This window comes from Grampus griseus (genome assembly GCF_964374135.1).
Source record: "Grampus griseus genome assembly, chromosome: 9".
Lineage (NCBI taxonomy): Eukaryota > Metazoa > Chordata > Mammalia > Artiodactyla > Delphinidae > Grampus > Grampus griseus.
In genome coordinates this window covers 58,270,443-58,297,298 of record NC_139003.1, presented here as the reverse complement: position 1 = coordinate 58,297,298, position 26,856 = coordinate 58,270,443, and the positions used below count along the sequence as shown (strand labels likewise).

Genomic DNA, 26,856 nt, shown 5'->3' with positions numbered 1-26,856 from the left:
AAGCATATGTTTTAGATTTTAGACTATGAGCAATGCCTATCTAAAAAGCTACATTCATGAAAAGTACCAGAATACAGTAGGCATAAGATGGACTTTTTTCCATTGTATTTATTAGAAACTTTATTTGGACAAAAGTAAATAAAAGTTAATAGGCACATGTATTATTTATCTTAGAATTTTAAAAAAGTTTAAAAAAAATAAACTCTGGTTTTTGGCCTCTATGGGCCATGAGGGATTCATAAGTATATTGTGCGCCTATTTATGGTGATCTTACTGGGATCATACACTGAGTTTAACAATTTGGTTGGTTATTAAGAGGTCAAATCATTCAAAAGGACTGAAACTGCAATTGGGATAGGCCACCACTAGGTGGATTTAGGTCTCAGGTGGGGGTGTGTGTGTGTATATTTTAATTCTTTTAAATCTGAGATCCTGTTAAGTGACAATAAGTATCTTTTTTTTTTTTTTAAACAAAACCTCAGCTCTTTTACAACAGCTGAATGTGAACATGGATACCTAACACGGGGAGCAAGGAAAATTAAATATAAGCTATACTATTTCTTTTTCTCATTTTGTGTATGGATTAATTATTATTGACAACTAATCTAAGGCTGATCCTTTTTCTGGACCAGATTTGCTCAGTTTGAATGCTCTCTCAGAGACACAGCTTATCCAGGCTGATGAATACTTACTTGGCAAAACAATGAAGAATTAACAGCAGCTACCAGCACACCACCCACATCCTCCTTTCTCTGGCCACCTGTAGTTTTCCTTACTCCCTCGGCTTTCTACAAAACGTTTTTGGGTGTGAGAGGAGGGCTGGAAGAATCCCAGTAGTGCTCTATTAGCTTTCTGCTTCTGGTTTTCGAGATTTTTATTCCATAAAGCAGAAGGCAGAGAAGAAGGAAAAAGAGCCTAGTCTAATTTTTATAATTGCAAAGAATAACTTTCAGTTCATTTAAAAAAGTTTTTAATACACTGAATGACTTTTCTGTAACCAGCCCTGAGCTTGGTATTAATATACAACAATGAACCAGATACAATGCCTATATTCTAGTAGGAGATTCAACAAATGAGAAAATAGATGATAGACGATAGATAGATGGATAGATAGGCAGATAGGGTGATTAGAAGGAACTAAACATAGAAATATAATTAGAGAATAATTTAGGGCTTCCCTGGTGGCGCAGTGGTTAAGAATCCGCCTGCCAATGCAGGAGACACGGGTTCAAGCCCTGGTCCCGAAAGGTCCCGCATGCCGCGGAGCAACTAAGCCCGCGCGCCACAACTGCTGAAGCCTGTGCTCCTAGAGCCCGTGCTCCGCAACAAGGGAAGCCACCGCAGTGAGAAGCCCGCGCACCGCAATGAAGAGTAGCCCCTGCTTGCCGCAACGAGAGAAAGCCCGTGCAGCAACGAAGACCCAACACAGCCAAAAATAAAATAAATAAAATTAATTAATTAAAAAAAATGAGAGAATAATTTAGAGAAACCTAATTTCCCCACCCGTACCACTTTTGACATGTTTAAACTCAGAGAAAAATTGAAAGGGTAGTTCAGTGACTGCCCATATACCCTTCACTTGTATTCACCAATCACCAGTTACCATTTTGCCACTTCTGCTTTACCTTTCCAAGTAAAGATGCTTTTATTTTTCTGCACCATGTGAAAGTAAGTTGGAGATATCATAAAACTTCACCTCTGCATACTTCAGCTTGCATCTTCTAAATATGAGGGCATTTTTCTACATAACCACAATGTTATCATAAACCCACCAGCATCAGTGGTGCCATCGAATACCTGACCCAGATTCAAATGTTCTCAGTGGTCTCCAGATTCCTTTAATAGTTGCTAACCCTCCCATCTCCCACCCCACCCCCAATCCAAGATCCAATCAAGAATCAGAATTCACATTTACTCATGTCTTACAAAAAAATCCTTCTTCATGTAAAACAGCCTTTCTATCCTTGTTTTTTTGTTTTTCATGACACTTCTTTTCAGTGCAAGCAACCTACGTTCTAAATTTATTTCTTCCTGGAGTCCTTAATTCAGTAGCACTTTCCTGTAAATTAGAAGTTACTTGAGGCTTGATTAGATTCAGGTTAAACAATTTTGACACGAATACGAATAAGTGACATGTACTTCACATTGCATTGCATCGGAATATAAACACAGGTTGTTCCACTCTTTGTGATGCCAAATCTGAGTAACTGATTAAGCTGGTGACCACCAGAACAACAGGGTTAATTTGTCCTTTCTTTTTATAGATCCAAGCGAATATTCTGCTCCCTAAAACTTTTCGTCTGTTTGTTTTTAGCACCCATTGATGATTCTTGCCCAATTATCATTATATTGGAGTTGCAAATGGTGATTTTACTTCTACTATTTCTAGCATTAATATCGATAGGCAGTATTCTATTTCTTAAAAAATTCTCTGTTATTGAGCTCCCCTTCTCCCTCTTCTACATTCTCTCTCTTTTTTTTCTGAAAATTATTTTCTATCAGTTTATAGAGAGCCATTCCTTACCTTTTTACAGATTTCTACCTTAATTTCTATCTCCAAAATCAGGATAATATTTATTTTGTAGGAAATTAGTACAATGATCTAATAAAACAGAAAGTCTCTATCCCATTTTCTTTCCCAGTGATTTAAAACTCTACATGGATAAATCCTCCAACTCATACCTTCTTAGTGCCTTGATTCTTCACTCCCAACACCCTTTTCTTCCACTACCTCAGCTATCCACTCCCATGGCCATATTCTGTATCAGAAACGTTCTCACTGTAAAACCTTTATTTCAAGTCTCAGACTCTCCAACAACCACCTCCTGCATTTCCAAGTCATTTGCTCGGGTAGCGCTATTGTTCTAAAATTTTTGAAATTGTTCCAACCTCAAATCCATTGACAACGCCTGCCTCAGAACTTTCTCCCTTTCCAACTGTCCCCACTCTGCGTAACATCTCTCCTTGTCCAATCTAGCTCCCATCCTTTAATCACTTCCTTGAATATACTCTCAACCCCTTTGTACTTCTCTTCTAATGTCTTGTGGGGCAAAACTCAAACCATTTCTTTACTTCACATACGCACCTGAGCAGCTATATGTTATTTGGGAAAATCACAAAACAGCTGAATGCTTTCTCTTGCGTGAATGTCAAAGCTCATATTCGGTACTCAAAATGTCAAGCAATCCTCAATTTCTTTAGCAGATTAGCTTTTCTCCTTTTAAGTTAATAATTTTATACCTCCTCCTTTTCCTCAAACTTCCCACCATCCCTCATCTACTCACACTTCGGTTTGAAGGCCTTGCCTTATAATTCATTGAGAAAATGGAAGCAACCAGACACGAGTCCCCTCACGTTTCCCCACCAAATCTACACCTCTCACTATAGCTACATCCATCTCCTCCTATCTCTACTGTTAAAGTGGAGAAGGTGTCTTCCAGCTGTCCTTAGGATTTCATTTCTTCTATTATCCCTTCTCTCTTCTGCTTCATCAAACTCTTTCCCTACTGATTCATCTTCCCCTACTGATTTCATCAGCACAAAGACATACTAATTGCATCTCCCACTTTAAAAACAACACTCCCTTGACCCTACATTTCTAACCACCACATCATTTCTCTGAACTCCACTGTGGTGGCTTAAAATATGTCCACAGGGGCTTCCCTGGTGGCGCAGTGGTTGAGAGTCCGCCTGCCGAAGCAGGGGACGCAATTTCGTGCCCCGGTCCGGGAAGATCCCCCATGCCGTGGAGCGGCTGGGCCCGTGAGCCATGGCCGCTGAGCCTGCGCATCCGGAGCCTGGGCTCCGCAACGGGAGAGGCCACAACAGTGAGAGGCCCGCGTACCGCAAAAAAAATAAAATAAAATAAAATAAAAAAATAATAAATATATATATATATATTTATCGACAAATTTGACATTCCCCCCCCAAAAGAGGAGCCTAATGCACTGCTCCTTAAGAGTAGGTTGGATTTAGTGGCTGACTTCTAATAAACAGAATAAGACAGAAGTGACATGTGACTCGGTCATAAAAGGCAGAGGCTTCCTCCTTGCTCCCTCACTCAGGTCACTCACTCACTGGGGAAAGCCAGCTGCCTTATTGTGAGGACATTTCTCAGGCAGCCCTGTGGCAAGGTCCACGTGGCAAGGAACTAAATCCTGCCAACAGCCATGCAAGTGAGTCATGGTGGAAATGCCTTCAGATGACTGCAACCTCACGAGTGACCATGAGCCAGAAGCACTTCACTAAGCTGCTTCCAGTTTCTGACCTACAACAATGCTGAGATAATGTATTTTAAGCTACCTTGTTTGGGGATAGTTTAGTACATCATAACACATAATTAATACAGCCATGATAAGTAAATTATTCGAGATACACACTGTCTCCTCTTACTCATTACCCATTCACTTCTCAACCAACTACAGTCTGGCTTCTGTTCTTGCCACACAGAAATTGCCCTCATCAAGATCATCAGAGATCTTTGTGTTGCCAAATCCAATCACATCTCTCCCCACTCTCATCTCACTTGAGCTCTTAGCAGCATTTGGCATGTTCTCCTCTTCCATCCTTCTTGAAACACGCTTCTGCCTTGGCTTTTGCAATACTATTCTCCTCTTTCTTCCCTCATTATCCCTTTTTTGACTCCTTTGCTGTTTCCTGTACCTCATCCAAATAGAAATGTAATGGTTCTTGAGGGCCAAAATTGGGTGCTTTCCTCTTTCCTCTCTCCCTTTCATTCCAATGGGTTTACATACCGCCTGTATGTAAAGTAATTTGGATTACTCCAAAATGAAGTGTATCTTTCAAATATTTTTATATAAATACAGGCAGATACAAATACATATTCTTGTTTTTCCCCTTTACTTCACAAAAGGTAGCAGACTATACACCGTTCTGCACATTTCTTTTTTTTAAATGTTCTAAAATCCATATTCTCTTTTTTCTGAAACAGCTTTATTGAGATATAACCACATTCTCTTTTGTGATGTGTTGCTCTCTCCCTCTATCACTCCTGGTCAAGATTCACTAATATGAATGATCTTTTTAAATTAAAAATTGTATGATAATAAACATGATGAAAATACATGGTTTAAAATGTTCAGACATCATAAGCCTTACAAAACAAAAGCAAAGTCTCCTTCCATGATCACTGACCTCCCCAATCTCCATGACCCCAATCTCATGTATCGACTCTTCAGTTTGTGTCATAGACTGTTTCTATGCATATCGTACACATGCAAAACATAGAGTTCCTCTAATTTTTCCACCATAGGATGATATGTATGTACATTCTGCATCCCCCTGAATGGTACTTTGATTATCCATGGTGTTGGATTAACTAGATTTATGTACTGCACTTATTGTTTAGACATACATGCTTCCATTCGGTCCTATTAGTTCTTTGAGGAGCCCCACTGTATACGTAAGAAAGGCCCAGAGGGAATAGGTGATTTCTAAAGACTAAAGAGTCACTTCCACACAGAACTGGGACTTGACCTCAGGACTTTTGAATTCATTTGTCCTGCTCTTTCAATGACAGTAAGTCCCTTTTTATGACACTGATGTACTCAGTGGTCTCTGCACCAAGCCAATCTGGCCTCTTGACAGGGTTTGAGTGACCATTACACTCAAAGATTAGCCTTCAAAGATTAGATACGGATGAGGGGCTATGGGTCCCTTTCCCCACAATCTCACTGCCAGGCAGTATGTTTCAATAAACACAAAGCTCAAACTCAAATCTGTCACACACAAATGTTTATTACCAAGGAGGCATGAAAATCATCCTGTGATCCGTTGTTCTGTAAAGTCAGTGAAGTCCCAGCTCTGTCCTGTGTATTTCAATAAGCACATGACAGAAAGTTTCAGTCTGAGACTAAGTTCTGAAGGGAGGATTCAGCTCACTTCAGATCAGAAAGCAGAATCTTCCTTGGTCAATAGTGTGGACACAGCATACAACAGTGTTCTAGAGCTGGTGCTATGGTCTGAACATTTTGTCCCACCCCAGATTCATATGTTGAAGTCCTAACCTCCAAGGTGATGGTATTAGGAGGTGGGACCTTCGGAGGTGATTAGCTTATGAGGGTGGAGCGCTCATGAGCGGCACTAGTGCCTTTTTTTAAAAAAAAAATTTATTTATTTATTATTTTTGGCTGTGTTGGGTCTTCGTTTCTGTGTGAGGGCTTTCTCTAGTTGCAGCGAGCGGGGGCCACTCTTCATCGCGGTGCGTGGGCCTCTCACTATCGCGGCCTCTCCCATTGTGGAGCACAGGCTCCAGACGTGCAGGCTCAGTAGCTGTGGCTCACAGGCCTAGTTGCTCCGCGGCATGTGGGATCCTCCCAGACCAGGGTTCGAACCCGTGTCCCCTGCATTGGCAGGCAGATTCTCAACCACTGCGCCACCAGGGAAGCCCACTAGTGCCCTTTTAAGAGACCCTACAGAACTCCCTTGTTTCTTCCACTATGTTAAGACACAGCAAAAAGACAGCAGTCTAGGAAGCAGTTTCTCACTTGACACTGAATCTGCCGGCAACTTGATCTTGGACTGCCCAGCCTCCAGAATGTGAGAAATAAATGTTTCTTGTTTCTAAACCACTCAGTTTACAGGTTTTTTGTTATAGCAGCCTGAATGGACTAAGACAGCCAAGAACCCACTTCACTGGTTTGAGTATGCTGGCTTCCTTGTTCTTGTTCTTACTCTAGGCAGAGCTGGAGCTGCTTAGATTGACACAATATGTCTTGCTAATCCACATATTTTGGACAAAACTAGCTTTACCTTGAATAATTATCTCTAATATCTCTTGAGTTAATGAGTGAACTCTCCAGGTGCAGATTTTGATGGTGATACATGATATGGTGATCTCCAAAGTTTGGACTTCTTTAATGCTAACTAACCAGGCTAGGGGTTTGAATCACTGATTATGGTATTCAGATAACTATCCACGTTTAAGGTTTAAAGTCAATACACACACCCACACACCCACACACACACACACACACACACACACACACACACTCCTCTGCCTAACGTGAAGAAATTTAAAACAAATTATAGATGACACAGCACCTGCAATCAATTGCCCAAGAATATATCTCTTTTCTTACCCTCTTCTTCATGCTATGCTGGGAGCAAGCAAACACAGCGAAATAGGAACAAGTACTCTAGGGTCAGTAGGTCTCAATCCAAATGGAATTTCTGACACTTCTTAGTTATGTAACCTTATGTAAGTTATCATGTAACCTCTCTAAGCCTCACTTTCCTTACCTGTAAAATGAGGATAATAAGAAGTAATATGATAAAGCATGCAAAATGCTTAGTACATAGGAACAATTACTACTATTTCATCATCCTTTCTTTTTATTCTCCCAATATTTACTTCTCCCAAGTCCATATATTGCATCCACCCATCTAATCAATTTTTAGAGGCTAACTATTAAGTGCAAAGGCCTGTGGCTGGCTCTGGAAGACCCAGTGATCAATGGGATGGGGGTCTCTCCCTACAATTAACCTACACTCTCAGGTGGAGGAGGTTCAGATTTAAATGATGGTTAATGCTTACTGGCTTCTTACAATGTACCAAGCACAGTGGTGAGCACTTTGCTCTCATCATAACATTTGATTTTAAGTCACGTATAAGGCAGACATTCTTTTACAAAATAGGAATCTGCGGGGCAGGAAAGTTGAGCACCTTATCCAAGCTGGATATAACCCAGGTAGCCTGAGCCTTAAACTCTGGATGCACGCCTGCACCACGCCTCCTGGCCCCTCAGCTTTGGGAGCACTCCTCTCTTCCTTATCTCTCTCCTCCTATGTCCTCATGAAAACAGCATTCAATTCCTCCTCTGCTTGAACTCTTTTAAAATTAGTCTTAGAAATAATGATCTTATCAATACAACTCCAGATGTTACAGTGTTCCTCTAGTAGCCCTTCTTCCACAGCACAGTTAAGGAAGGGCACAGGGTCTGGAGCCGGACTGCCTGACTCTGCCACTCTCCAGGTGTGTGACCTAGGGCAAGTTACACAGCTACCCTGTGCCTTGGTTTTCTCACCTATAAAATTGGGATGTTACCTACCTCAGAGAAGTACCGAGAATCAAAAGTAGGCAAAGTTCTAAGCACAATCCCAGGCACATAGTGGGTGCTGCATAAATGGAAGGCTTTATTATCCTACAGTAATTATGTATTCAGACTATATTCATGTATCCCACAGGTCAGAAACCTCCTTTTCTTTCCTTAATATCTCCAGTTCTGTATTCTCTCAAACACATTTACTCAGTTAAACTCAACAGATCTAGTACTATTTCTTTCTGTTGGTAAATAAAAACAGATCATGCTTGAAGATGCTACTTTGCTCTGCCCAAACTCAAGTCTTCCTCACCTTCCGCCCCTCTCCCTCCAACCTGGTCGTCATCCTTCCGTTTATCACTGCTCCCTGTGTCGAGGGATCAATTCGCCGTCTCATATTACTCCTTGCCTTCCACAAACGCAAAGTTTCGAGCTCTGAACTGTAGCTCCCCGCGCTCCCCCGCCCCTCCGGTTTCCACTTCAGGCCACACGAGGAGATGAGGTAGAACTCCGCAGCTTTGGGCAGCAAATCGCCTCCTCTATCGTCCCAGCAACCGGTGGGATCTTGCCGAAGCTGCCAAGAGAACACCAGACCTCAACCCAGGGCTACGGCTCCCGTCTCTGTACTTTGAGCTTTGAAGAATAAAAGAATCCCGCGAGTAAATGTTTCCTTGAACCTCGAGCATAAAGGTAGCTTTGATTCACGCGGATAAAGATGGCCTTGAACCTTTAGGGGCGGCACGGCGGGGCGGCGCGGGACAACGTGACCTTAGCCCAACGCCCGGGCAGCGCACCAGCCCGGGAGTAAACGACGGGCGGGGTGGGCACCACCAGGGGCGGGGCAGGCGCCAGCCCGCAGCGCCTCCGCAGCGCCTGCGCTCGCGCGTCGCGCCCCAAGACCATGGGGAAGCTGGTGGCGCTTACCCTGCTGGGCGCCGGCCTGGCCCTAATCGGGGAGAGGTTAATGACGCTTAGGTGAGTTGGCATCTTGGTGGGAACATCCTCGGCTCCTATTCTCTTCTTCCAAGTTAGGTTAAGGGCTGCCCGGTGCCGCCTTCCTATAGCGGGTAAGAATGAGCAGTTTGGGACCCCATTCCTCAATCCCACCTAGCAAACTGTCCCTTGAGAAGCGCACATAGAGTGAGCTGACTTCTTGCCTTTCCTAAGATGGTGGGGCAGAAATGCCGCCCCGCACCCGCCCCTTTCCCAGGTCGCCTTTAGCATTCAGCTCCTGAACAAACTAACTCTTTTGGAAGCGCTGAACTTGGGGTAGGGAGCCAGGCTATAAGCTGGATGTTTTTTGGCTGACTCAGAGGTTGCCCAAGGCAAGTTCCACACTGAGGAGTACTGGGTTACCAACTCATCCCAGATTAAAAGAGCTAGGTGGACGGCAGGGAAATGAGCCAAAACCTGCAGGGGGAGCCTGGCATTTTGTAGGTATCTGACCTTTTGAGTTGGAAGATCTCCTGGTGATAGCCATCCCAGAAATATCTCAGGAAAAGTTAATACCGGGCTGGTAAGAAGAAACGTTAGGTGATGATGTGCATTTCTGAGTGGATCTATTAGCCTCTACTTGCCTTCAATTGTCTTTGGGTTGTTTTTATTTATTTCTTTAAGTAGAAACTGGTTGTCTCCTCAGAGGTTCACGTCTAGAATCTACTGAGGAGCCTAATGCCTTTTTTTCCCCCTCTTAATTTACTTATTTATTTATTTATTTTTGGCTGCGTTGGGTCTTCGCGCTGCTGCGCGGGCTTTCTCTAGTTGCGGAGAGCAGGGACTACTGTTTGTTGCTGTGTGCAGGCTTCTCCTTGTGGTGGCTTCTCTTGTTGCAGAGCAACGGGCTCTAGGCACGCCAGCTTCAGTAGTTATGGCACGCAGGCTCAGTAGTTGTGGCTCATGGGCTCTAGAGCGCAGGCTCAGTAGCTGTGGCGCAGGGTCTTAGTTGCTCTGCGGCATGTGGGATCTTCCCTGACCAGGGCTCGAACCCCCGTGCCCTGCATTGGCAGGCGGATTCTTAACCACTGCGCCACCAGGGAATTCCCGAGCCTAATGCCTTTTGATAATACTTTCTAGTTCAGCTTGAAAGAGTTTATTGTTACATTTGCTCCCAATGCACCCAAGTGACAGAATCATAAAAAAAAAAAAAAATTATAAAGCTGATCTAAGGAGTATTTTTTTTAAAGTGACAGTAGGATAAGTCTAAGTGTAGCGTCTTCTTGAATACAATTTAATAAAAATGTAAAATTATTCCTGGTGTTTAGAAGAATGTTTCCCTGTGGAAACAAAAACACTATTCAGAAATAGTTTGGCCAATTGTTTAAACTGTGGTCAGTTTAATGAATTTAAATACTTGTAAAGTAAATTAGCGTAAAAATTTAAAAGTAATAAAGTTAAAGCAAAAGTTACAGGGTTTAGCTATTAAAATACCCTGTTGAATTTGGGAAAACAGTAGGGGGCACAGGGATCAAAAGGCAAAACTATAGGGGGTTAAGGGAACCAAAGTGCAGATTTATAATAGGCAATACTTTAGCACATTAAATAATATTATTTTGTGCATTTAAATTAATAATATTTATTTACTATTAAATAAGTAATATAGGCACATTACCCAGATAATGTCCACATTATATAAATAAATAAAAGGAGATGTTTACTTATTTGTGATATCATCCATAAATGATGAGAAAGAGAGTTAATGCATATGAAGGTGATTAAAGACCATGTTTAGACATTGATTTTGGATGTTGTGCATTGACCTCCAATGTTTTTATCTTCTACAGAGAAAGAACTAATGCATATCGAGAAGTGGAGCCAGTAGAACCCCAGAACTGCCACCTTATTGAGGGACTTGGTATGTATGTGACAGTACAATTTCTTGGTACCATCCACCTGACAAAGGCTGCCAGCTAATTTAATTTGCTGCTACTACTTAAACCCTCCTATTGAGCCTTCAGCCTCATCAGCTGTACCCAAGCTACCTCATCCCACATCTCCAAGAGGTCTCCTAAATGTCAAAATCTGTGGCTTTTTCTCAGTCCTCTTTCTTACTGATATCTCTCAGTCATTTGAAAAATGTTATTGACTACTCTTTGGTTGGTCCCTCGCTGAACTGTGCTCCTGTCCCTTCTGTGAAATTTCACTTCCTTCTCTGTCTTCTTCTGTTGCCTTTCTCACTTCTTTTTTTTCTTCTCCCCTCTCCTTGATGATATTCCTAACTTCACGTGTCACTTCCTTCAAAATTTATCTGCAAGTACTAAGAGGAATATGACTTAGCCCTTATTCTCAAGAACCTCACAACCGACTGAGTTTTTTTTTAATTGATTGAAAATCCATAGCTGGATCCCTAATCACTCAAACTGCAGGCCTTCTTTTCCCGTCTGAAATCTGCTTTACCTTTCTGTCATTTCCTCCCTCATGCCCCCACCTATAACCAGCTCTTCTCTAGACTTCTCCTAAGCATGGTACCCGCATTGTCAAAGAGACTCAGTTCAAAATTTAGCAACCATTTGTTGTCCCCTCATCGCTCACTGTTTCACGTGAGATATGTTGGCCTCTCCTGGGCCGCCACACAGAGCTGATCTCATTTACTCCTTACTGCCTCAACTGCTTCTTCTGCCTCCAAGTCTTTCACTGTCCCTGACAATACTACTAGAAAAACAAAATTCTAGCTAGATTCTGTTCACCGTTCTGGGAATGTGTTCTTTCATTTTCTCACCTTTGCTCATGAAATTACCCCCAATGATTTCTTCATCTCTGCTGGCTGAAATCAGCTGGAAACTCCTCTCGTACCTCTGAACTCTCACAGCACTCTGAAACTCTGATTCACTTGTGACACCTACTAAATGCTTTATTTTAGAGCCAGCAGTGTTCTTTCTTTCTCTCACAATCAGACTGTAAACCTCCTAGGGTCAGGGACTGTGATTTATTTCAGTATGTGACAGGATGAAAGCATAGTTTATTGTGACATAAGAGATATATATATATATTATATATTATATAGCTCTCCAAGATATGTTACTAATATATATATATGTATATATTTTTTCTGATATACATATATATATATCAGAAAAAATAAGAGCCCTTTTGATTTTAGTTTTCTGTCTTTTTTCCCTCTCAACTTCTAAAAAAGGAAGAGAAGTAGCCTGGTCCTTGTGCTCACTGGTCTTAGATGAGGTCTGTGCTGCCAGCTAGAAAGCAGAATGAACTGATGACAAACTACTTCCTGAGTTTGGTTTTTAAAAACCTGAGCTCCTTCAAGGGATTCTGATGGAGATGGGAGAAGAATATGTGGGTTTTCTGAATAACAGGGACCTTTGCCCCATTCTGGGGGATGATCAAGACCTAGGAAGGAATGTTTAGAAAGTATCTTTAGGGAGGCTGGATCCTTTATACCGTGTGTCACAGCCCGAGCAAAGGTTATATGCGCACACACGCAGGACGTGGAAGTGGCAAAATTGTCTAAGTTAAAGGGACCACATGGGCTTGGCAGTGAGTAATTCCGTGGTGACTAGCGTAGAATAAAGGCCAGATGGACTTTCCCAAATATTCAGCTTCGTTTTAAAATTCACCACCTATGGTATCAGCACAACCCTGGCAGAGAGACTCAGGTTGAATTTCCCTCCAATTTAGTGGAACGTGGGCTCAGGGTCAGATTTAATTTTATTTAAAAAATAAGGAAATATAACATTTAATCATTTGTTCACTGTCTTGTGGAGTAATATTCATATTGACTACACATATATCTCTCAAAAGATAAGAGCCCTGCCAAGTAATTTAGAGGGGTAATTAGACTAGATCATTTCTAATATCTAGTCCAACTCTCAGATTGCATGATTCAAACAGACTTGAGAAGTTAAAACTAGAGCAGAAGAAAAAACTGTCATTTCACTTCTCATGTCTGTTGGCATGTGTACATTTTATATTTGTAGAACTAAACAAGTGAGAATGATCATCGGTCATTTGTCAGTAGGACAATATTGCTATATATCTAAAAATAATAATACTGCCTTATCAAAGGCCTAGTGTCTATGAGCTTTCTGCTGAGTCCTTTGGAAACGTTTACATCATCCTCACAACCACCCTATAAGGTGGGTGCTGCCATCTGTCTTTGTAGATTAGGAAACTGACACCCAGAAGAATGAAGTTACTTGCCCAGTGGTCCAGAACTAGAGGGTGACAGGCCTAGATTATGAGTCAGAGCAGTTTTCTTCTATGCCTTTGTACTCTCTGTTGTGTAACACTGCCTTTCTTATCTACTGACAGCACATTTTTATTATGAAGCTTCAGGGAAGTATGATAGCAGCAGAAAACAGAAAATCTGAGGTGCAAAAAGGTGAAATATTAATAAATAGAGCTGACCGAGACAAGGCAGGCTAGATATTGAAATAAACCTCACTAATAAGATAATACTCGCAAGACCCAACTATTCCAGAGTGAAAGCTTTATGAAACAATGGAAAACACTAAAGGATTGAAGGCAGGGTGTGGTAGGTAGGCAGTAACAGAGCTGGGGAAAAATTCTGATTTGTGTTTTCTTCAAGACCTAGAGTTTTGTGGTTAATTTTATTGGTGAACAAACTTTTCCTTTTTTTGTTTTCCTTCCCCAGTATTCTTTCTGGGAAGAAAGGTTGAAAGGTGAAATAATTCTAACCTCCAAAAACCATACCTCAAAGATCTTTTTGTGTTAAGTTCATCCTTTTTCCAAGGCTTTGAGGCTCAAGGATTGTCTTAACTAGGAAGTCCTTTGGTTAATCAAAGCTGCACTTGAAATATGAATAGCTTTATCAGCTTGCCCTTGGCAGGATTATCAAGTAGACAGACAGCCACTGTATGTGGTGTCTTCCTATCTTCCCCTTCATCTCTTTTCCCTCCTATAGCTTCCAGCTTCTCCAAGATATGTTTCTACTCCACGGTAGGTTCCATTTGTTTTCTTAGCTGGCTTTCAGAACCTTCTCTCCAAGATGTGAAATGAGGATAATATTACTTGATAGTAATTTGGTGTGACATTCTTTCAGGATGTCTGTAGAGAACTATTGGAGGCCAAAGAAATGAAGTTATGCCAACTAATAGGGTTGACAGATTAAAAGGCAGTAGATGCCTATTTGTAAGCCTTGTTTTAGACTTGGCAGTGGGGTTTTAAGTAAGATTAGTTGTGCACAGGTTAACGAGTATGTGGAGGGGACTCAGGGGCGGGTTCCTGGGGACTCTTACTCCCACAGGTGCCACTGTTTCTGAGATGCATTCGGCCATCATGCAGATGCAGTGTAGGTGGGGGAGGAGGGCAAAGGAGGGTCAGGAGTAAAGTACAGTCAGCTACTAATTCTTTTCCACATCTGAGTGCAAAGCACCAGCTTCCCTATCCTCTGGGTAGAGCAAGTAAAGACAAGCATAGTCCCTTTGGAAAATGCCCACTCCTATTGCAGGTGAATTACTGAAGTGGTTAATGCTATCATGGGAGATATGCGACATGGTGTATGGAAGATAAAAAGACCAAACCAGAGAGTATACAACTCAGGACATCTTCTACTCAGAACTTAACACACACTTGTCAATAATTTAACCTCAAGACAAGACAAAGTTCAAGAAACTAAAGCAGTGTATAATTTTTAGTCAGCATACCAGCTTTTACTGAAAGCTTTTACAGTGAAAAGGCAGGTATTATATTGGGTGCAAGCATACCGTACTGAATAAAACCTGGTCCTTGTTTCCAGGAAGCTTACTTTCTAGTAGGACATTAACACATGCAGGAGGTCGCAGCCCAAGTGTGGAAACTGTCATGGTGGATGCAGTCACAGGTGACTGTATTAGTACATAAAATGGATGCTGAAGCCAAGAGAGGTTGAAAAGCCTGAGAAGGTAGCATCCAACTCATCTTTAAGAGCCCGTGATACTCAGCCCAGTGGAGGTGAGGGTGGTGTGGGAAAGGTGTGGGTTGCCAAGAAGCACGAAGCAGCATGTGCTCAGGCATGTAGGTGAGTAAGTCTGGCACATTTTAGGAACTGCCGACAGAAGTACTGCAGCACACCTGGAATGGAGAGTGAAGAGTGGGAGCCACAAGAATTGAGACCAGAGCCTCAATTCTGTGGAGAATTGGGGATGTATACTGCCAGCCCTAGTGGACCATTGGTGGGTTTTAAGCAGGGGCATAACAAGGTCAACTTTGCAATTTAAAAAGATGACTGTCAACAGTGCAGAGAACGGTTGTAGGGGAGCAAAGCTGACCCATTTGGAAGCTATTATAGAAATCCAGGAGGGAGTTCTAGAGCTTGAAAGCCTTGTGATTAGATTGGGGGAGTAAGGAAAAGGAAAGCATCAAAGATAACCCCAAGGTTCCTACTTTGTGTACTTGGGGGATAGAAGTGTCATCCACGGAAATTGAAATGTAGAAAATGGAGCAGATTCAAGAGGGAAATTTCCAGGTCAGTTTGAGACATGTTGAGTATGAGAAATGAAAAGGCCAGGTAGAAATGTCTAATATACAGGTGAATACAGAGGCCTGGAAATTGGGCTTGATTTAGAGATTGGAGAATCAAGAGCATGTGAGTGGAAGCTGAAGCCATGGGGCTAGAGTCAATGATGCAGGTAGGATGAGTACTCTGCCCCTAGAAACAGCCAAGGGCAGGTAGAGCCTGGGGAGTATCCACATCCAGGATGGAGGTGGGAAGGAGCTCGGGCAAAAGGAAACCAAGAAGTGATTGTTTAGAGAAAAAAAAAGTGAGAGAAAAAAGTTTGTTCAAAAACTAACCCACCCATATTCAACATGATTTTTAAAATTGCTTTATTCATTTTGCTGGATTCTCCCAAAGTCTATTTTACTCCATGTAGAAAAAGCACTAAATCTTTCAGGCCATCAAAATACCATATATAGGTAAATCTTGATTAACTGGACTGCTTAGAAAATGGAAAGCTCTGATTAATGTAATTATTAGGTTACTGGTTGGGGATTAGTTTCAACCTTCAGCATAATCAATATAATTAAATCTCTGTCCTCCAATTTTCAGTGCCTATTGTTTATTATTCTGTTGATTCAAATGTGCATTTTCTTTGGCTTTGTTCCACTTTTCTTTCCCCTGTTCTCCTCTATCCTCTCTCAATTGCCTTTTGACACACTAATAACCCATTACCTTAGGTAACCATTTTCCCATGTATTCCATTTACTATAGCTGTGCAACAAACTACCCCAAAACTTAGGGACTTGAAAGGACAATAGGACTTCCCTGGTGGCACAGTGGTTAAGAATCTCCTTGCAGGGGACATGGGTTCGATCCCTGGTCCGGGAAGATCCCACATGCTGCAGAGCAACTAAGCCTGTGCACCACAACTACAGATCCTGCTCTCTAGAGCCAGCGTGCCACAACTACTGAGCCCACGTGCTGCAAGTACCGAAGCCCTCGCGCCTAGAGCCCGTGCTCTGCAATAAGAGAAGCCTCTGCAATGAGAAACCCATGCACCACAACGAAGAGTAGCCCCCGCTAGCTGCAACTAGAGAAAGCCCATGCACAGCGACAAGACCCAACGCAGCCAAAATAAATAAATACCCTGTTTTTTTAAAAAATAAAAAGGCAATAGTTATTTTGCTTCTGAGTTTGCAGTTTGGGCAGGGCTTAGTGGAGACAGCTCATCTCTGTTCCATTTGCGTCAGCTACGGTGACTGAAAGGCTGGGAACTGAAGTCATCTGAGACTCCTCCAGACCTCTCTCTGCACTGTGTGGTCTCTCCACAGTCTCTCTTCTGTAGCTTTAAAATACCAGACTTCTTATTTTTAGGTTCAGGGGTCCCAAAGTACATGCCTTGAGAGAGAGAGAAAGCAGTGGCAGGTTTGGTTATGACTTTACCTTGTATGTCAGGTGGCATCACTTCCTCTTCATTCTGTTTGTCAAAGCAGTTAGGAAGGTCTACCCAGGTTCAAGCAGAGAGGATACAGATGTAGCCTCTTAATGGAAGAGTATGAACATCACATTTTAAGACGAGCATGTGGGGAGTGGTTCAAGATGGCAGAGTAGAAGGACGTGTGCGCACTCCCTCCTGCAAGAGCACAGGAATCACAACTAACTGCTGAGCAATCATCCACAGGAAGACATGGGAACTCACCAAAAAAGATACCCCACATCCAAAGACAAAGGAGAAGCCACAGTGAGATGGTAGGAGGGGCGCAATCACAGTAAAATCAAATCCCATAACTGATGGGTGGGTGACTCACAAACTGGAGAACACTTATACCACAGAAATCCACCCACTGGAGTGAAGGTTCTAAGCCCCACATCAGGCTTCCCAACCTGGAGCTCCGGCAATGGGAGGAGGAATTCCCAGAGAATCAGACTTTGAAGGCTAGCAGGATTTGATTGAAGGACTTTGACAGGACTGGGGGAAATAGAGACTCCACTCTTAGAAGGCACACACAAAGTAGTGTGTGCATCAGAGCCCAGGAGGAAGGAATAGTGACCCCATAGGAGACTGAACCAGACCTACCTGCTAGTGTTGGAGGGTCTCCTACAGAGGTTGGGGTGGCTATGGCTCACCACGGGGACAAGGACCCTGGCAGCAGAAGTTCTGGGAAGTACTCTTTGGTGTGAGGCCTCCCAGAGTCCACCATTAGCCCCACCAAAGAGCCTGTAGGCTCCACTGCTGGGTCGCCTGAGGCCAAACAACCAACAGGGAGGGAACTCAGCCCCACCCATCAGCAGACAAGCAGATTAAAGTTTTACTGAGCTCTGCCAACCAGAGCAACACCCAGCTCTACCCACCACCAGTCCCTCCCATCAGGAAACTTCCACAAGCCTCTTAGATAGCCTAATCCACCAGAGGGCAGACAGCAGAAGCAAGAACTACAATCCTGCAACCTGTGGAACAAAAACCACATTCACAGAAAGATAGAAAAAATGAAAAGGAGAGGACTATGTACCACATGAAGGAACAAGATAAAACCCCAGAAAAACAACTAAATGAAGCAGAGATAGGCAAACTTCCAGAAAAAGAATTCAGAATAATGATAGTGAACATTATCCAGGATCTCGGGAAAGAATGGAGGCAAAGGTCAAGAAGATACAAGAAATGTTTAACAAAGACCTAGAAGAATTAAAGAACAAACAAACAGAGATGAACAATACAATAACTGAAATGAAAAATACCCTAGAAGGAATCAATAGCAGAATAACTGAGGCAGAAGAACGGAGAAGTGACCTGGAAGACAGAATGGTGGAAATCACTACCGTGAAACAAAATAAAGAAAAAAGAATGAAAAGAAATGAAGACAGCCTAAGAGACCTCTGAAACAGCATTAAATGCACCAACATTCACATTATAGGGGTCCCAAAGGAGAAGAGAGACAGAAAGGACCCCAGAAAATATTTGAAGAGATTATAGTCCAAAACGTCCCTAACATGGGAAAGGAAATAGCCACCCAAGTCCAGGAAGTGCAGAGAGTTCCAGGCAGGATAAACCCAAGGAGAAACACACTGAGACACATAGTAATCAAATTGACAAAAATTAAAGACAAAGAAAAATTATTCAAAGCAACAAGGGAAAAATGACAACATACAATGGAACGCCCATAACGTTAACAGCTGATTTCTCAGCAGAAACTTTACAAACCAGAAGGAAGTGGCATGATATATTTAAAGTGATGAAAGGGAAGAAACTGCAACCAGGATTACTCTACCTGGCAAGGATCTCATTCAGATTTGATGGAGAAATCAAAAGCTTTACAGACAAGCAAAAGTTAAGAGAATTCAGCACCACCAAACCAGCTCTATAGCAGATGCTAAAGGAACTTCTCTAAGTGGGAAACACAAGAGAAGAAAAGGAGCTACAAAAACAAACCCAAAACAATTAAGAGAATGGTAATAGGAACATACATATCAATCATTACCTTAAACATGAACGGATTAAATGCTCCAACCAAAAGGCACAGGCTTGCTGAATGGGTAAAAAAACAAGACCCATATATATGCTGTCTACAAGAGACCCACTTGAGACCTAGGGACACATACAGACTGAAAGTGAGGGGATGGAAAAAGATATTCCATGCAAATGGAAACCAAAAGAAAGCTGGAGTAGCAATTCTCGTATCAGAAAAAATAGACTTTAAAATAAAGACTATTACAGGAGACAAAGAAGGACACTACATAATGATCAAGGGATCAATCCAAGAAGACAATATAACAATTGTAAATATTTATGCACCCAACATAGGAGCACCACAATACATAAGGCAAATGCTAACAGCTATAAAAGAGGAAATCGACAGTAACACAATAATAGTGGGGGACTTTTAACACCTCAGTTACACTAATGGACAGATCATACAGACACAAAATTAAGGAAACACAAGCTTTAAATGACACAATAGACCAGATAGATTTAATTGATATTTATAGGACATTCCATCTGAAAACAGCAGATTACACTTTCTTCTCAAGTGCACATGGAACATTCTCCAGGATAGATCACATCTTGGGTCACAAATCAAGAGTCGGTAAATTTAAGAAAATGTAAACCATATCAAGCATCTTTTCCGACCACAATGCTTGAAAGATTAGAAATCAATTACAGGGGAAAAAAATGTAAAAAACACAAACACATGGAGGTTAAACACTACATTACTAAATAACCAAGAGATCACTGAAGAAATCAAAGAAGAAATCAAAAAATACCTACAGACAAATGACAATGAAAACACAATCCAAACCCCATGGGATGCAGCAAAATCAGTTCTAAGAGGGAAGTTTATAGCAATACAATCCTACCTCAAGAAACAAGAAAAATCTCAAATAAACAATCTAAACTTACACCTAAAGGAACTAGAGAAAGAACAAGCAAAACCCAAATAGTAGAAGGAAAGAAATCATAAATATCAGAGCAGAAATAAATGAAATAGAAACAAACAAAACAATAGCAAAGATCAATAAAACTAAAAGCTGGTTCTCTGAGAAGATAAACAAAATTGATAAACCTTTAGCCAGACTCATCAAGAAAAAGAGGGAGAGGACTCAAATCAATAAAATTAGAAATTAAAAAGGAGAAGTTACAACAGACACCGCAGAAATACAAAGCATCATAAGAGACTACTACAAGCAACACTATGCCAATAAAATGGACAACCTGGAAGAAATGGACAAATTCTTAAGAAGGTATAACCTTCCAAGACTGAACCAGGAAGAAATAGAAAATATGAACACACCAGTCACAAGTAGTGAAATTGAAACTGTGATTAAAAATCTTCCAACAGGGCTTCCCTGGTGGCGCAGTGGTTGACAGTCCGCCTGCCGATGCAGGGGACACAGGTTCGTGCCCCGGTCCAGGAAGATCCCACATGCCACGGAGTGGCTGGGCCCCTGAGCCATGGCTGCTGAGCCTGAGTGTCCGGAGCCTGTGCTCCGCAACGGGAGAGGCCACAAGAGTGAGAGACCCACGTACCACAAAAAAAAAAAAAAATCTTCCAACAAACAAAACTCCAGGACCAGATGGCTTCACAGGTGAATTCTGTCAGACATTTAGAGAATAGCTAACACCCATCTTTCTCAAAATCTTCCAGAAAATTGCAGAGGCAGAAACACTCCCAAACTCATTGTATGAGGCCACCATCACCCTGATACCAAAATCAGGCAAAGATACTACAAAAAAAGAAAATTACAGACCAATATCACTGATGAATATACATGCAAAAATCCTCAACAAAATACTAGCAAACAGAATCAAACAACACATTAAAATGATCATACACCATGATTAAGTGGGATTTATCCCAGGGATGCAAGGATTCTTCAATATACTCAAATCAACCAGTGTGACACACCATATTAACAAATTAAAGAATAAAAACCATATGATCATCTCAATAGATGCAGAAAAAGCTTTTGAAAAAATTCAACACCCATTTATGATAAAAAAGCTCTCCAGAAAGTGCGCATAGAGGGAACCTACCTTAACATAATCAAGGCCATATATGACAAACCCACAGCAAACATCATTCTCAATGGTGAAAAACTGAAAGCATTTCCTCTAAGATCAGGAACAAGACAAGAATGTCCACTCTCACCACTATTATTCAACATAGTTTTGGAAGTCCTAGCCACAGCAAGCAGAGAAGAAAAAGAAATAAAAGGAATACAAATTGGAAAAGATGACACAAACAGATGGAGAGATATACCATGTTCTTGGATTGGAAGAATCAACATTGTGAAAATGACTATACTACCCAAAGCAATCTACAGATTCAATGCAATCCCTATCAAATTACCAATGGCATTTTTACAGAATTAGAACAAAAAATCTTAAAATTTGTATGAACAAACAAAAGACCCCTAATAGCCAAAGCAATCTTGAGGGAAAAAAATGGAGCTGGAGGAATCAGACTCCCTGACTTCAGACTATACTACAAAGCTAAAGTAATCAAGACAATACGGTACTGGCACAAAAATAGAAATATAGATCAATGGAACAGGATAGAAGCCCAGAGATAAACCCACACACCTATGGTCAACTAATCTATGACAAAGGAGGCAAGGTTATACAATGGAGAAAAGACAGTCTCTTCAATAAGCAGTGCTGGGAAAACTGGACAGCTACATGTAAAAGAATGAAATTAGAACACTACCTAACACCATACACAAAAATAAACTCAAAATGGATTAAAGACCTAAATATAAGACCAGACACTATAAAACTCTTAGAGGAAAACATAGGAAGAACACTCTTTGACATAAATCACAGCAAGATCTTTTTTGACCCACTTCCTAGAGTAATGGAAATAAAAACAAAAACAAACAAATGGGACCTAATGAAACATAAAAGCTTTTGCACAGCAAAGGAAACTATAAACAAGACGAAAAAACAACCCTCAGAATGGGAGAAAATATTTGCAAACGATTCAATGGACAAAGGATTACTCTCCAAAATATATAAACAGCTCATGCAACTCAATATTAAAAAAACAAGCAACCCAATCTAAAAATGGGCAGAAGACCTAAATAGACATTTCTCCAAAGAAGACATACAGATGGCCAAGAGGCACATGAAAAGCTACTCAACATCACTAATTATTAGAGAAATGCAAATCAAAACTACGATGAGGTATCACCTCACACTGGTTAGAATGGGCATCATCAGAAAATCTACAAACAACAAATGCTGGAGAGGGTGTGGAGAAAAGGGAACCCTCTTGCACTATTAGTGAGAATGTAAATTGATACAGCCACTATGGAGAACAGTATGGAGGTTCCTTAAAAAACTAAAAATAGAATTACCTTATGACCCAGCAATCCCACTATTGGGCATATACCCAAAGAAAACCATAATTCAAAAAGACACATGCACCCCAATGTTCATTGCAGCACTGTTTACAATAGCCAGGTCATGGAAGCAACCTAAATGCCCATCGACAGACGAATGGATAAAGAAGATATGGTACATATGTACAAAGGAATATTACTCAGCCATAAAAATGAATGAAATTGGGTCATTTGTAGAGACGTGGATGGACCTAGAGACTGTCATACAGAGTGAAGTAAGTCATATATCGTATATTATTGTGTATATGTGGAATCTAGAAAAATGGTACAGATGAACAGGTTTGCAAGGCAGAAATAGAGACACAGATGTAGAGAACAAACATTTGGACACCACAGGGGTAAAGTGGGGTGGGGGGGTGGTGGTGGTGGGATGAATTGGGAGATTGGGATTGACATATATACACTAATATGTATAAAATAGATATCTAATAAGAACCTGCTGTATAAAAATAAATAAAATAAAATTCAAATTAAAAAAAAGAGCATGTGGCTTTGATACATCCTGTTTCTACCATATTTGAAAATTACAGTTTACCACACTCAATAACCATTGCCTTCATTTCACACTCAATGCTGCCTGCTTGGGTTCACATTATATGTGGGTCTATCTCTCTACTAGAAGCTACGAGAGCCCCTTTTTCATCCTGTTCTTAGTCATATCTTACTTATCATATGCCTCTTTCCATAGAAAAATGCTCATGACCAGCTCTCAGTGAGAAAAAGATCTGACTAAAATCTTTCAAATTCAATTATTTCCAATAGTTCATCCTAAGATCTATTGGTTTTATAACAGAGAACAGTTACTCAGTAATTTCCCAGTATGATAGGAGAAGGATAGATTTTTCAGGCCTCAACAAGTTGGAGAGGAGAAATACTTGGCAGAAAGGCCTTTAAGAGAGCTTCGCAGTGAGGACTTTCCAAATGTTATCACTTGGTCTGTAGATAAGTATTCTGTGGGGAATAAAGCTGAATCTCTTAGGACATACCCTGAGAGTTTTTATTTAAAGAATAAATCTAGGATATGAATTTATTTTATAGTTATTTGCTTTTTTTCTCCTGAAAATGGACTTCTAAAAAAAAAAGAATTTAGTATTTCAAGAGTCTGGCTCAGGTTTTAGTGGAGTGTATCATGCCTGTGGCCGTCCTGAAAGTTAATATAGTTTCCCAAGTAAATAGTTAAAAAAGTTAAGGTAGTTTCCAGAAGAAGTTCAAAGTCTTGACTATGTGTGAGATTTACTTTTTAAGCCTTTGTACATGCATCTTTCTGATCCTCTGCTTCTTTTGCAGAAAATGGCTCTGAAGATATCGACATACTTCCTAGGGGGCTGGCTTTTATCTCCAGTGTGAGTATTTTCCATGTCCCTCAGATGCTCATGTCAATAGCTGCATGGACAGTACATTAATGTTGCCGACTACAGCTGCCAGATAGATCCCTACATATTCATCCTGCCCATGGGTAAACTAGTCAACTAAAAAAGCCAAAATGGGATTCCAGAAGGCTAATTAAGATACCACGGAAATGCCAGGCTTGCCTAACCCTTGGTGGGCAGCTCCCTGTGGGCAGTTATATACCCAGTAGTGTCTCAATAAATGTGTATTGAATTCCATTAGATTCCTAGACGAGGCACCAGATTTGCTCAGCTGTTGTTCATCCTCATCATCACCCTATTTGCTGGGCCTCAGCTTCTGGAAATCATCTTCTCACTAATTAGTATTCCTCTCATCATGCCTTCCCATGTTTGGAGCTCAGTAAATGTTTGTGGATTGAACGTTAACCATGTTACTCAATTCAAAATCCTGAGCATTTTCCATCTTGGATACCTTGCCTTTCAAAGAGAAACTCTTTCAAAGAGGAGTAGGGAAAAACCTGCATTTTATTCTCAATACAACCTTCACAGGTTTGGGATGATGAGGAAGCTATGTGAAGGGCTGAATTTCAATAAATTAAAATGTATATGTTGTGAAGATGTTGAAAATTATCATGTACTTATTAAATCAGTTGCATTTGGAACGGGACCTAGGATTTTGAAAAAAGTAGATTGACTACATTTCCAATGTGAATTCTGATTGCTGGAATTGCATGCTCTAATATTCCATTTTGGCCAATAAAATACTACCAAATAACATAAAATTTTTAAATTTATATCTTTTTGGCCAGAAACAGGGCATATAATATAATATAATATTCCTTAATGGCCCCAATTTCTAAATTCTTAAGTATAGTCAGGCTCTCATTTGGATTTTAAATTGCTGCTGCTGGTGGTACATGTGAGGGTGGGAGGGTGGGAGGGTGGGTGGGAGGGATTTTATTTCTTCAGTTTTCCTCCAAAACCAAAAATAAAACAAAGCTGTCTAGAAAAGCTTTTTCTTTGTTGACTTAAATTACCTATTGTCAATTTAGATTTTCAATGTTATGCCAAATAGACCTTTAAAAATAATTACTTTACAGCTAGGAGATTTCTTTGCTATTAGGAAATAATATTTGTAGTTCCTACTATATGTTTCTTTTCTATTTTCACTAGAACTAAGTGTACTAAATTCTTGCTATTCAGAAAGTAGAGATTTTCATCACAAATAATTCCATGAGAAATGTTAGCTCTTTTTGCGAAATAACAAACAACTCATTCTTATAGGATAAGGATAATGTTCTTTGCTTATTTTTAATCTTTCTGTACTGCAATAAATTGAAGTCCTTGTTCTTGGTTACCTCCTACTGCCCTTTCTTGCCATCCTAGAACATGTTTGGAAGATGCTGATTTAGAGAGTAATTCTGTGCGATAGATATCTTTAGTGTATTTAGAGGTGCCAAGCAGGCTATTGCTTCCTTACCTTGGAACTTGGCATGCTCTTTGCCTGCAAGATTACTCCCTTCTTCAATGTTATTGACTAACTCCTAGTTCTCTATGAGGGCTCATCGTGGTGGCACTTTAATTCCTCAGGAAAATCCCTAACACTCTCTTTCTGGGCAAGGAGGCTCTTTGATGGTCCTACATGTTCCCTGTGGTTAGGGTCTTAGATGCCACACCATATCTGATACACTTGCTTGGTGCTGCCTCCCTGGATTTCAATCCTTTTGAGACCAGGACTTTGGAATGTACATTGCAACACTAGCACCTAACATACTACCTGGCATACACAGGTGCTTGACTACTTACTGAATGTATGTACTGGTGAATGAGGGCAGTGGAGGAGTTCCATGCCTGTCCACATGTACCTGTAGTCTGTTGGTGGAAAGAAGATGTCTGCACATCCAGGTGATTTTCACCATTTTCAGTAGTGAATGGTATCAAAAGAATTGCTTGCAATCACTTGCCACAGATTCTTACCCAACTGCCTTAAACAGAAAACAAGGCAAGTGTGAAGCCATTTCTTAGAAGAGTTTCATTCATCATGATGCTTAATGTAGGCCAAGTTTGTTTGCCATGCCCTATCCTTATTCCCCAATCAAATCATTTCCATTTCCAGACCACCCAGTCCTTCTACTAGCTGTCAGTGCCTTCACATTCCCCCAAGCTCCCACGGTACTTGCTGTGGTGTTCCACCTTGAGCTGCCTTCCTGAGCAATATTCTCTACTGTCAAACCTTTCTTTACGGTGTGGCAGAAAGAGGCTGTACAACTAATGATCTGAGTGATTTAGGCAATTCACTTCTCTGGGCTTAATTTTCCTTAGGTGAAAAAGGGAAGAATTAGATGTCTCTGACTTTTTTCCCCCAGTGTTACTGGACTTGGTGACAAATTGACTATGGAGGGAAGGGTAGACTTGGAGACTCAATTTTCTGGCCTGATGTTGGGGACAGCAGTGATTCCCTTAACAGAGAAGAATAGATACAAATGAGATCAAGGATTCTAAGAGAGATGATTCTGGTTTTGACCATTTGATTTTGAGCTGCCCTTAGGAAGAAGTTGGGATGCAAGCTAGGGCTCCAAAGAGGGGTTCCAGGGAAATGTGCATATTTGAAAATCACTGGTATAGAAGAAATACCTGTAACCTTATAAATAAGAGCTACAAGGGAAGAGTGTAGAATGAGAAGGAAAGAGGGATGGATGAGGACAGAGGAGGAAAGGGCAGGAAAAGAATTTAGACTAGCCCTATACAGTATAAGAGCTAGAACAGGGCAAAGGGACTTGGCAAAGAATTTGATAAGGAAGCAGTAAGCAAAAAGTGAGTCTTCCTTAGGAGATGGGCTCTTGACTGACGATGGCAGATTCGAGCTCTGGAAGCAGAAGTTTGTGGCTAGGGACATGCCGATCTCTCCTCTAGGTGTGGTGACTTAAGGAGAGGGAATGATAGAGGGAATAGACCTTCCACTGATGGGCTTCAGTGGCCAGTATTGTCTGGGGAAAGCTAGATTTCCCATAAGATTTAAGCATAGAAGAACTGTTCTAAGAAAAGCTTGAAGATATAGGTGGGGTTGTTTGAAACTGAAGATTGACTACCCCAGGGGTTGGGGGCAGGGAAGGGAGGGACAGTGGAAGGGCCAAGAATAGTATAATTGTAAGTAAGA

The 26,856-nt window shown here is 41.1% G+C and overlaps 1 protein-coding gene across 1 annotated transcript in view; it reads left to right on the top strand.

Moving 5' to 3' along the window:
* The window catches only part of LOC309827157 (uncharacterized protein), a 69,625-nt gene that overhangs the window by 26,931 nt on the left and 15,838 nt on the right, over positions 1-26,856 (top strand). Inside the window, exons 10-13 of the mRNA XM_082661704.1 lie at positions 8,545-8,617; positions 8,867-9,035; positions 10,841-10,911; positions 23,638-23,693. Of these exons, the coding sequence (XP_082517830.1) occupies positions 8,545-8,617; positions 8,867-9,035; positions 10,841-10,911; positions 23,638-23,693 (369 nt within the window). The remainder of the gene's footprint in view (positions 1-8,544; positions 8,618-8,866; positions 9,036-10,840; positions 10,912-23,637; positions 23,694-26,856) is intronic.